At 38.2% G+C, this 13,791-nt stretch overlaps 1 protein-coding gene across 3 annotated transcripts in view; it reads right to left on the bottom strand.

The window, feature by feature from the left end:
* FTO (FTO alpha-ketoglutarate dependent dioxygenase) overlaps positions 1 to 13,791 on the bottom strand; it is a 374,809-nt gene that overhangs the window by 273,303 nt on the left and 87,715 nt on the right. For all 3 annotated transcript variants that reach the window (XM_081275884.1, XM_081275885.1, XM_081275886.1), the window contains exon 2: positions 4,346 to 4,423. In XM_081275884.1, coding sequence (XP_081132010.1) covers positions 4,346 to 4,423 — 78 coding nt within the window. The remainder of the gene's footprint in view (positions 1 to 4,345; positions 4,424 to 13,791) is intronic.

Below are 13,791 nucleotides of genomic sequence, written 5' to 3'. Positions count from 1 at the left end.
AAGAAACGCCAGTCAGGACAACAGCAAAATGGTCAAGGAGGAAGATAAATGTAGGCCTGAACTAGGACAGGTCAGCCAGCCTGGAATAGAAGGAACAGTCTGAGCGATTCTAACAAGGAAGAGGACCAGGGCCTGGGGCTGACTGGGAATGGAAACGTCAGGCAGCCATTGAGGAGAATGAGGTTCCCAATTGGAAGAATGAGATGAGGAGGACCTCACTAGTGGGGCGAATGAGGTGGAGGCGCAGTGTGACATGGATCCTTGCTAACATGTGAAGTTACATCCTGTTACACTTGTGCTCCAAACCCTCGCATGTCCCCTCCTGCCACTCGGAGTAACAGCCGGGTCCTTACAGCAGGCGGCCAGTCACACCACACCAGGCCCATGGCCATCCGGTCTCATCACCTGGCCTTTCCCCACCTCCCCACCTGCCTCCAGATATGTCGGCCTCCGTGCTTTTCCTCTCACACACCTCAGAGGCTCTGCTGTTCCCTGGCCCAGGACATCCCACCTTAGTGTCCCCACAGGTCTTCCCACACCACCAGGAGTAAGACCAAAGAAAGCAGCCATCTTGTCAGTTTCCACAGCTTCAACTCTCTTGTCTGCAAAACGCCTGGCACCACGTGGGGACTAACTGCATTTGTTTCAGTAAGTGATCTGGATCCTGCTGGGTTAGATATACTGCAGGACTTTCGGGCAGAGCCACCTAGTAGGTAGGCAGGATCAGAGCACTGAAGGTCACAAGAAAGAGCAGGGATGGAGACAGAATTTTGGGCTGTGAGGATGAAGGCAAGCAATCTCAAGAGGATGGACATGGAGAAAGAGGAAAGCAGTGCAGAGCTTCTGACCCAGGCGCCACCAGCTCGAGTCCTGGTCCTGACACTATCGACTTATAAATCTTAAAAAGATTTTTAAACCTTCTTGTGCCTCGGTTTCCTCACCTCCAATATGAGGTTTCAATGACACCTGGCTCAGAGCATTCCCTCATATTCAAATGAGCTAACACATGCCACGTACTCGGAACAGCACCACAACAATCGGGCACACGGAAGCCCATGACAAACGAAGGCACCGAGACAAGTGTTGAGGAGAGCCTCATCTCATCTGGATGGGGACAGTGTTCACATAAATGACACACCAGCGCTGTCCCCTGTCTCCTTTCCTGTGCTCCGTGGTGAGCCACAGAAGTTTGTCTGCTTTTCTGCTTCAACCTTTTCGTTGTTATTATTTCCTTTTGTTTCTGTGCTCTATGGTCACATCAGAGGACACTGCAAGACTTCCTGAAGGTGTGCGGAACTGGAGCATGGTATGCAGGGAAGTTACCATACAGCAGCAAGAAAATGGGTTCAGAGCCAGACAAATGGAGGTGGAACTCCAGCTCCGCACTCAGCTGACTTATCCCTCCTGACGCCTAAAACAGGAATGACAAGATCCACCCCAAGCTCCTCAAGCTGGGGAAGAGGAGTCCCCAACTACATGTTTATGGAATAGATGAACAAGGCTGCTGTGGGGACTAAATGAGACAGGATTCATAAACATTAGCACGGTCCCCGGCACACTGTAAGGGTCAATAGACATTCCCTGAGTGGAGGCTGCATGGAGTCTCATTTTCGTGACTGGCAGCTAGACTGACATTCCCGTGGAAGGCCTATGAAAGGCACCCAAGGTCAGGTTTGAACTTACTGTTATTCGTGTCATTAAAAAGCATTTTGGGTTCATCTTTTAAGAAAATAAGTTTACTTCGACTAAGGTTTTTATGAACGCTCTAAGCCTTGTCTTATTATAAAGTGCATTTAACATGATTAGATATTGGTATGAGGGTTTGTAGTGAGACTTAGAAAAATAACCCAAGAATGAAGAGCTGTTGGCATCTGGGTTTCCATTTATCCTTCAGTGTATGGCTGGTTAGATCACAGTGGGCTGATAACCTTTTGTATTTAATTCTTCATGTACTATCTGCACAGTACAAAAGCTGTGGTGTCCTAGCAGTTGCTTTACAACAATGCACGTAATTAGGTATCAGAAGGCATCTATCTATGAATATATTAATGTTTCAGAACTGATTATATTTTGGGGGTTTGCCTGATTTAAGGGTACTTTTAAAAATTACTTATTTTCCTCACTGCTGCAGATAATTTGGAAAATTACGTAAGCTCAAAAGAGAACATCCTATCACTAAAGGATATAACATTTCTGAGTCATCCTTCAAATATTTACAAACGTCACCTCCTTGGGAAGGTGGATATGTACATAAAAACAAAATTCAAACCACACCAAACTCATTATATAACTGGCTTTAAAAAGTAACTAATACATGCATTGATTCATTTATTCACTCAAGCAAACTAAGCACTTGCCAGGCTCCAGGCACTGAACTAATGAAAGAGGATGAAGGAAAGAAGAATATTAAAAATCATTACAATCAGATATGTGCTAATCGAGGTACTGATAAAGTACCACAGAGCAGGCTGAGACAAGTCTGGGCTGCAGGAGTGTCAGGGGAGCTGCCTACGGGAGATGACGTGTGAACTCTCACTAACAAGAGCACAGAGATCCAGTAAAGGAGACACGACAGCAAATCATGTAGCAAGAAGTCCCCAAGTTCAAAACTAGTTTGAGGTGCTGTAAAAGTCCAATGTGGATACGAAGGGGGAGGAGTGGGGAGATGAGGCGGGAAACCCAAAAGCCAGGCGATAAACATCCACTGTGGGATCTAAGCAGGGGGTTAACATGTTCAGATTTACACCTTGGTCAGAAATACTGCAGCAGTAGATGGGGTAGAGAGAGAAGATGGTAGGGGAGGGGAGGGGAGTGGAGATAGTAGAGGATAGGAATGGCAGCAGAACACATCAGACACTAGTATGGCAATATGTAAAACAGGGTAACCGATGTGATTCTGCAATCTGTATACGGGGTAAAAATGGGAGTTCATAACCCACTTGAATCAAATGTATGAAATATGATATGTCAAGAACTATGTAATGTTTTGAACAACCAAAAATAAAAATTAAAAAAAAAGAATACAAGCAATAAAAAAGGTCTTAATTTTTATGAAGTTTAACTTATCAAAAAAAAAAAAAAAAGAATTGAGACAGGTAAACAGGAACACTAGAGAGACCCAAAAGAGGACTCATGAGGTGAGAGATAGTGGAGATTATCAGCAGAGATAAGACACAAAGTTTAGAAATGATAATGAACTAGAAGTCAAGAGACCTGGATTCTAAGAGGTAAACTCCTTTCCCCTCTTCCTTCCATGGTTGCTGAAGGTCTGCTGTGTACCAGCAGGAGCTATAGATGATGATATGGCCCCATTTCTATACCTAAGAGCATATATTCCAACAGGAAAAAACAGGTGAAATTTTATTATTTAGGTACAGTTTTCTTTTTTTCTTTTGCCTATGCCTACTCCTTCTTTGGAACTTGGACTCCTTTGAGGAAACCATCCATCTCTGACTCCTGCAGTCCCTGTGATTTGAATGGGAATATTCCCACATGACCCCATTCTATGTAGACTATGAAATAGGCCAAGCAAACACAATGGCTCTAACCAGGCCAATGAGAACACTCCCTGGAGAATCTAATGGAACCAGGGGAAATAAACTCGGTCACTTCTTCAGGTGCTGAAGACCACATAGCCCTTGATCAGCCCTTGATTACATGCTGTCAGGAGAGAGCGTACTCAGCATGCACTCATACAGAGGAAAGCCAAGCCAAGCAGCAGAAAGACCGTGATCAGGTGACACCACTGTTGAGGGTTTGGACTGATTCGACCATGTACTCCTAGATTTCTAAGTGCCATCAATAAAGTTCTCTCTTTTTCTCTTTTTGCCACAGTGAATTTGTTTTGGCGTTACAATGGAAAGTGCTGATGAATTCAGGGACAGAAACACATAATTGCTATACCATGGGAAAGGAGGTATAACCGGGTTATTTACAAAGTCCAACTAACAGAGAACAGGACAGTCTCCTTGTAGGTAAGATAAGTTGGGGAAATTTTCAGAAGAGAGGTGATACTTAACTAAACTCTCAAAGAATTAGCCACCCAGCCATAGAATAATAGAAAGGTTATTCTATGCAGAAAACACATTATGACCAGAAGCAAGAGGGTGGGAAAGAACATGGAATGTTTGGGGAATTAAAACAGCACATCATGCTAAAGCACTAAGCTCACAGCAGAAAGCAGAATGTGAAAGAATCTACCTGATCTCTAGGTGACAAGCCATCACTGGGTGACCAAATCAGACCTTCCACTTATTTAACCTCACAAGACTAGTAGACTCACAAATAAAATGGGAAAATCAGAATGCATAACTATGAGTTGATAAAAAATATCAAAATATCTTACCTGCTGATAGAACTCATCATCTTTGGGGGTCAGATAAGGAAGCCAAGTGTCTTCAAGCTCTTCAAGAAGCCTCAGTTTCTGTTTAGAAATAAATAATAACAATTAATTTAGCCATCTTGAATGTATAAACTTTTAAAAATGGAAATTAGTCAAATGTCAATTATGAAATGTATTAATTAAATTATACACATTGTAGGTTACATGTTGTACAAAGCATGAATTTCAAAATGATGATCTTATTCACTCAGATTTCATGACACATTTTGATTCACTCTTCATAAATATTTTTGGCATCAAGTTCTTTTTTTTTAATCAGTAGAGTCACCTTATGATTCATCCAATACAGTTTTCTAGAGCAAATCTTCCTATTTGTATAATGTGCTTGAGACATAGTAGTTTTTAAACCCTTCCGTGATACTATTACTAGAAACATCAAACTAAACCACAAGTATCCAATTGCATAACATCAGGATATCTGAACTAGTCATCCTATAAACACTTATTTAGTCATGTCCACTTATAATAATGCCTTTCTAAAGTGATCTTTTATATCTACAATAATTACTAAATCTATGCTAAGTTTCTTTGCTTCCTTTCTTTGTCAATTTTATGCAACACCCTTCTTAAGCATCCATATCTGGCACTGTCTGAGGCTCTTCAATAAACTACGTATTCCTCAGTCAAACCTACCTGAGACCAGGGAGACTGAGGCAGGAGGATCACAAGTTCAAGGCTAACCTCAGCAACTAAACAAAACCCTGTTTCAAGATAAATAAATAAAAAGGGCCGAGATGCAGTTCAATAGTAAAGTACTCCTGGGTTCAACCCCCAGTACCAAAAAAAAAAACAACTATGTCTCCCTCAAACAGAATGTACTATTCAAACAAAGTAATTAAAAGGGCCCCATTTATAAGGTGCCTTATAAGGAATCAAATAAACATGAAGTGACTTCCTCTGAGGGATTTTCTCAAAGGATACCCACCCTTATATTGAGGCATATACAGAGTTCCGTGGGGGCAACATAAGTGGCACAGAGGAGTGTATATATGGACACCTATACACATTGGGCATGTACATACCAAATATTTGTAAAAGAAAAAGAAAACAACAGAAACAACCAGTTTTCAAGTAAAACTGCAAAAAAAAACAACAAAAATGCACCCTCAAGGCTACAGTTAGCCAGAAAAGCATCATTGAAAGGATTAGAAAACAGCATGTCTTGCTCTAGGCCAATGCAGCCCCACCCAATAGAGTATGGCTTGATAAATCCAAACCTCATTTCAGCCCCACTGGCTCCAACAGCCACTGTCCTTATACAGTGTGCAACCTACTCAACCAGACATGATGATGCAGAGTATTACCCTCTCCCACCCCAGGAAAGCAGCCTTCTCTCCCAAACCCATCATAATCAGAGTAGTCCAAGGAAGCATCCTTTTAGGAAGAACTTGAATTCTTTCTGGAACTTTTCAATCATAATCCAAAGTGAATTATAAGAAAGGGAATAGAAATATAACAAAGACTCTATGGCCCAGAAACGAAACAGTAAATTCTACTGTTAGGCTTAATTCTGACCTATTTATTTACTTAAAGTCTTTGATAGTAGGTATCTCCTCATCTGTAATGGTAATACCAGTTAAATTATGAAGAGTTTTCCCTTACTCAGGGCCTATAATACTAATATGACACAAACCTTAGTCTGGACAATTAGTTCATTGGTTAATTGGTTTATCTACTTGCAGTATTAGCCATTATTGGGGACATAAAAAGACCCAGTGATATTTCCATGCATGTACTTACACATTTACACATGCCATCACTAATTTAACCAAAAATCTGTACTTCAGTTCTCATGTTCAGCTCAGGAAACTGGCATTTTCCTATGAACCTTTTGCCAGATCTTAGGACTTTGTATACACACAAAGCTCTAGAGTATTTATAAATGCCACCAAAATATTTTAGCTTCAAATAATCTAAATGCTCCACCTTACAAAATCATCTTAAAATCTTCACAAGAAACTATCAATAAAGTTGATCTGTACACATGGAGGCACACAAAGGTACAGGTTCCCAAAAGAAATTACACACCATATCCAAACCAGATTAAACACCAATATACCTGTCCTATAAGTCAACAGGCATCAATAGGTGCTGTTTGTAATTAAGACTTTGCTAAATTATCGTAAAAACCACCACTTCTCTGTTCAATTGAGACCCAGACCATCCATCAGGTATAAAACACTGTAACTCAGAAGTCCATATCAAACAGACAAAATTCTACAAGAATGTTCCCACTACAGAACAAGCAGAACATAAATAGTCTTCCTCTACTAGGAATTTTAATATTAACGCTGCGAGCATCGTGCTATGTATGTGACAAGGGAGAACAGGGGTCAGGAGATCACCCAACTTAAGATCACACAGATGAAAGCTGCACTTACATCAATATTCACTACTTGTGATTTAACAATGAATGGCAAGGTCAATTATAAATAATATTTATGAACTTAAAAAGAAGTTCTGGTTACATTCACATTGATAAAATCAATCAGAAATCAACATCAAGTTAAACTGGTAGTCCATGAACATCATAATTTTAAATTATGATTGCTTTATAAAATTAAAAATTAGACATTAAGACTGCTTTATAAAAAGCACTGTGAGACTAAAAAACAGGTCCTCTTGAACTCTGCTGCCAAGAGTTTAAAGCAGTACAACATCTACAAGGGCAACTGACAACTTTCAAAATTCAAATGCTTTGACCCTTTGACCCAGAATCCTACTTCTGAGTGTTTATCCACAGATATCTTGTAACATGGTTCAGACATGTACAAGGTTACTCATCACATCAAAAAGCTTAGAAACATTAAAACATTAAAAGCCAATGAATTGTGCTGGGTATGGTGGCCCATGCCTACAATCCCAGCTATCCAGGAGGCTGAGGCAGGACGATCACAAGTTCAAGGCCAGTCAGGCTTAGCAAGACAATATTTCAGAATAAAAGGGCTGAAGTTATAGGTCAGTGGTAGGGGGCTCAGCACTCAGTCCCCATTACTGGGCGAGAATTGCACACATCAAGGGTGAATTTTATGGTATATGAATTATCTCAATAAGACAAAAAGATTAGAAATAATGCAAATGTTCATCCATGGAGGACAATGCAATAAACTAAGGTCCATCTATATAAAGAAATACAATGCAACAAGAAACAAAAATAAAGAAGCTCCTTATTTCTGATAAAAAGCTCTCTGGGAGTTACTGAGAAGTGAAAAACTAGATAAAACATCTGCTTGTATTTACTTATAAAAACATAAAGAATACGTGACGAAGTATTAAAGCGGTATTTGTTAGGAATAGAGGTAGAAAATGACCAGAAGGGGACCAGGGCAGAGCAAGGCTCTTCAAAATATCCTATATTATTTTGATTCTTGAACAATGTAAACAAATTACCTACTCCACATATTACCTATGACCAATTCAAACATATTTCCTATTAATTCTTGACATGGAATTCAACACAAAAAAGAAGTAGTTACGATGTGGGGCTCTGCTTAAAGTGCATACTTTCATCCACCTACAATGAAGTGTTTATTTGGGAAACTATCACAGACTAGCACACTGGAGAGTGAAGAGAGGAAAAGGCAGCTCTGACAGTTCTCAGTGTCAAATTCCAACTGTGGGTAAACACGCACCGCATAAAAATGCACTCCAGACGGGAGGCAGAGCGGCCCCCACTTGACTGTCAGGTCTGGCTCACTGCAGCTCCTCAGCCTGGCGTCCACGGGAATCCACACAGCTGGGCCCTGCAGCACACTGCTCAGCTCACACGCTTCTTTGCTGTCACACTTGTGTCAAATACATCAACCTGCTCACAAATGCCACACAGAGAGTCAGAGAGGGCCCAAAGCCTCAGTTCTCCCACCTGGCAGGAGGAGCACACAAAGATCCTTCCGTGGAGGCTACGGCCCATCTCCACAGCTCTAGCAAGTAAAGGGGACATGAGACCTTCCATAAAATGTGATGCAGCTTAAAAACCACAAAGGTTTGAGGTTGGATGTCAGAAACTACTCGAGGCCTCCACCTATGCTTCACTATGAAAAGCTGAGCTGTACTGAACTTGCAGAGCCTGCCAATAGAAATATGGCTTGAGTCTTACAGTAGTTACATAAAAGGATAAGCTGGATTTTGACTCACCATGCAAGGATGTATCTCCCCTACAAATGAAGTGTATTTTTTTGTCTGACTAGTGTCTCTTCAACCTCATCAGACTATGTTGCTAACATCTCTTATGATTTATCCATTTTTTATTTTCCACATAATAGTTTTTAAACTATTTGTCATATTGTATCAAGTTCAAAAGAATTTAATTTTGCTATCTGAGTCTTCTCAAAATATGATCACAAAGTCTAATGAACATTCGTTGTGGAAATAACAATCTGCACAAATCTTGTGCAGATTTCAAGCAAGTGGGAAAACTGACCTAAACTTAATGCAGGGCATAACTGGGCAAAGAAGACCCATCTAAATTAACACTAGAAAGACCAGTAAGAGGTACCTAAGCCAAAAAAAAACCACACACATTTTATGTTTATGCATGGTTATGTATAATATCTGTTTTAAGTAAAAAGAAAAGCTTATCTGTTTTAAATAAAAAGATCTCAACCATTCCAACAAACTTGGCATTCCCTGTCCTGTTCTCAATGAAAATATGGCATGGTAAAAATGAGTAGGATTGGGAGGAAAAGGCAGACATTTGGGTGCAAACATTTGGCTCACTCTATCATTTCCCACAGGTGGTCCTGCACCTGAATCAACTTCTCTCAACCTCATTGCCTCATCTCTAAAGCTGTTTCCTAGGACTGCTGTAGAAAAAAACAAAAGTAATCGTATCATATTAGAACTGGAGAACATTATGCTAAGTGAAAGAAGCCAATCCAAAGAACAAAAAGCAAATGTTTCCTCTGATACGCGGATGCTAATTCACAATGTGAGCAGGGGAACAGAGATATTTCGGACTAGACAGAGAAGAGTGAAGGGAAGGGAGGTGGATTGGGGGTAGGAATGATAGTAGAATGAATTGGACATTATTACCCTTATGTGCATCTGTGATTATATGACCTATGTAACTCTACATCATGCACAACCAGACAAACAAGAAGTTATATTCCATTTTTGTATGTGTCAGAATGCATTCTGCTGTCAGATATAACTAATTACCACAAAAAATAAAAAGTAATAATCATATTAGGGCATTTTGCAAACTATGAAGTATGCAAATGACATTCAAATAAGGGGACACTCCTGTATAACAAAGCAGGAACTAAGGAGCCAAACTCTAGGTGCAACATCAGCTCTACCAGTAGAGGTACATGACTGGGGACTAGGTCTCTTACCTCCCTATGAGGTGTAAAGGAACTAAAATACAGAAACTTCTAAGAACAATGTTTCAATACACTTTGGAAACTATTTGCTTTACTAATTCACATCAGAAACAAACAGTTGTGATTACTAGTTATTACTGACCTATAAAGGGACCTATGTGTACCTTACCTAATTATACTTTAAGCCACAGATTAATCCTACTATCTGTATTTACAGATATTAATTTCCCTGGATAAATTAAAAGAGAAATACATAAGCACTCTTCATATATAAACTTTGGTGAAGATTGATAGATACTTTACATATATATGAATGTATGTTCCAGTTTTCTACAATATGGTGATCATCAAAGTTTTGATATAACAAAACCATGAAATTTTAGAACACATAAAGAAACTAAGGCCCATCCAGAACTATTGGTAACTAGCAAGAGAGGACACTGCTGGTCACAAGACAAATCACCACTCACATTCTCATGTCCCTAGCACCGTACAGTCATTCTACACTGCTTCACATCATCCTTATGACAAGAGAAATTATGACTTTCCAAACCCAGTTAATTTTCAACTTAAAAAGAACATATATAACACATTTCTTAAATTTAATTCAGAAAAATCCTACCTTTAAACTTTTTAAATCAAAGCTTATAACCCACTGCTCTTAAGTCCCCTTAAGTCCTGGCTGCTTTGGTAGTTCTACAATGTTTTCAAGAGAGATCTTTTTAATTATTACTTAGTCTGTCTCCTTCTGTCCCAAAACAGGAGCCTGTACTATATAGCAGACTACAAATGCAGCCCTGATAGAAAACCTCCTGACTCACAAACATCAGGAACAAGACTCGGAAAGACTTCACCTCAGTCACGATGGGAAATGAACTGTAGCCTAAATGCTGCTCTGTTCCTTCCCAACAAAGTTCAAAAGCAACACCTGAAAGGATCAAACTGTCTCCGAGTAGCTTAAGTGAGTTACTTAACAAAGCTCAGGGATATTTAAAAGAACAACAAAACATAGCATGGGAATGTTAAAGTTCACATTTGCCATCCAATCAAAAACCACAGGCATGACATGCAATAGAAGACATACTGCACAAGACAACAAGATAAATTGAAACTGACTCCAAAATGACACAGATGACAGAATTAGAAGACAAGTATGTTAAAACTGTGATGATCACTCTTATTTATAAATTTACAAGTTATATAAAAACTATAAATCCACAGATTCAAGATATTCCAAGAATCTCAAGCATAGAAGGCACGAAGAGATAACACCAATGTGTATGATATCAAAATAAATTTAAATGAATGAAAAAAGATAAATTTTAAAACAGGCAGGAAAAAAGGCATACCATTTACACATGAACAAACTATAAGAATAAAACCAAATAATTTGTGAAAAAAATACTTGCCAGAAGATGGTACAAAAATGCCTTAATATCTTTCAAAAACAAAGGCAAAATAAACACTTTTCCAGACAAACAAAAGCAGAAAGAATTCAACACCAGCAGGCCTTCATGATAAGAAAGGAGAAAGGAAGATCTTCAGACAAAAAGAAAATGACCATAGACACAAATCTGAATCTATAGAAAAACAACAACAAAAAGCATTAGAAATAGTAGCTGTTTGGGAAATATAAAAGACTTCACACTTCAAATCTTTATAAAAGATAATTGCTACTTAAAACAAAATATAATAATGCCATCTGAGGTTTACAATGTATATAGAGTAAAATGTGTGAAAATAGTTGTCAAAAAGTGAATCATTGTAAGATTCTTATATGTGAAGTACAATAACAAAACATCCTTGTTTTGTTCCTGATTAAAAAAAAAAAAGGTTTTCAGTTCTTCTTCATTCTATATGATGTTTGTTTTAGGTTTAACAATAAAGAGCTGTTACAAAGTTGAGGCATGTTCCTCTAGTCCAAATTTCCTCTGGATTTTTATCATAAATAGGTGCTGAATTTTGTCTAAGTCTTTTCCTGCACCAATTAAAATGTTCATATGATTTTCATCCTGACTTCTATTTATACGGTGTATTACATTTATTGGTTTGCATGTGGAGAGCCATCAATGCAATAGAAGCAACTCCAGAGTGGTACATGATCTTTGTACTGTATTGTTGAACTTGATTTGCTAATATTTTATTAAGGATTTTTGCATCTATGTTCATTTAGGATACTGGTCTGTAGTCCTCTTTCCTTGATGTGTCCTTATCTGGTTTCAGTGTTAGGATGATATTGGCTTCATAGACTGAGTTTGGAGGTATTCCCTCACTTACTATTTTATGGAATAATTTGAGGAGTACTGGCATTAGTTCTTTAAAGGTATGATAGAATTCAACTAAATCTGTCTACTCCTAAGCTTTCCTTTGTTGCAAGGATTTTTTATTATCATTTTAATGTTATTCCTTGCTTAGGCTTTCTGTATCTTCACTGTTGAACCTAGACAGGTCGTATTGACTAGAAATTTATTCATTTCTTCTAGATTTTCCAATTTATTGCAATGTAAGTTTTCAAAATAGTCCCTAATGATCCTCTGGAGTTCAGTGATGTTGGTTGTGATACTTGACTTTGTCAATCTTGTTTATATTTAAAAAAAAAAAAACACAGTTCTGTATTATGTTGATACTGTGTATATTTTTAATTCTCTATTTCATTAATTTTGGTTCTGATCTTTACTATTTCTTCCTTCTTCTGGTTTTGGAATTTGTTTTTCTTTTTTTTCTAAGACCTTGAGATACATCATTATATTATTTATCTGGGGTCTTTCTGATTTCTTTATGTAGGCACTCATAGGTATAAGCTTTAGAACCACCTTTACTGTGTCCCAGGGAACCTGCTATATTGTATTTCTATTTTCATTTGATTCTAACATTTTTTTTAATTTCTCTCCTGATTTCTTCAATATGCCACTCATCATTCAATCTCCACGTTTCCATAGTTATTGAAATTATTCTTACTGTTGATTTCTAATTTCATTCTATTATAATCAGATGAGAAAAAGAATTATATCAACTTTTTTGTATTTGTTGAAACTTGCTTTGTGGACTGAAATATGAACCATATTCAAGAAAGTTCCATAAGCAGCTGGAAAAAAATGGATTTAGATATTGTAGTATAAAATATTCTGTAGTTATGTTACATCCATTTACTTAAGGCTATAACATATTTGCTGATTTTATATCTGGATAAATTTTCTATTGGTGAGAGACGTATACTGAAACCACTCGGTATTGCTATACTGGGATCTATTTGAGCCTTTATATGGAGTATTATCTGATTTATGTAACCAGGTGCACCAACATTTGGGGCATAAGTGTTTATTACCATTATATCTTCTTTGTGGACTCCTCCCTTTTCCACTATATAGTGACTTTTTCTCTTGTAATTTTGGTTTGATGTCTGTGTCGTCAAACATGAGAGTAACTAATCCTGCTTGTTTGGGGACTCCATTTGTATGGAATTCATTTTCCATCATTTTACTTTCAGTCTATGGACATCTTTGCCTATTTTATGTTCAGGCAACAGGAAATAGGGTGTTATATTTTAATCTAATCTGTCAGTCTATGTCTTCTAATTAGATAATTGAGACCATTTACATTTGGTGTTTTGAAAGGTATTTATTCCTGCCATTTTGACTTATTTCTAATACTTTATTTGATCTTAATTCTCAAATGTTTATTCTTCAAATGAGACTTTTTCTTCCCCAAGTTCCCTTGGTAGTTTTTTCTTCTCCTCCTCGTCCTCCTCCTCCTCCTCCTCGTCCTCCTCCTCCTCGTCCTCGTCCTCCTCCTCCTCGTCCTCCTCCTCCCCCTCCCCTCCCCCTCCTCCTCCTCCCCCTCCTCCTCCTCCTTCTTCTTCTTCTTCTATATGCAGGATTCCTTGAGGTATCTTCTGTAATGCAGGCTTAGTAGTCATTGAATTCTTTAGTTTATGCTTTTCTTGAAAGGTCTGTATTTCTCCTTTGATAATGAGGAATATCTTTGCTGGCTATATCAATCTTGGTTGGCAGTTATTTTCTTTGAGAGCTTGAAATACATTATTCCAAGCTCTCCTGAACTTTAGGGTTT

This window comes from Spermophilus citellus (genome assembly GCF_964194105.1).
Source record: "Spermophilus citellus genome assembly, chromosome: 18".
NCBI lineage: Eukaryota > Metazoa > Chordata > Mammalia > Rodentia > Sciuridae > Spermophilus > Spermophilus citellus.
Note: the sequence above shows the minus strand (reverse complement) of the source record. Positions and strands in the feature narration are given on the sequence as shown.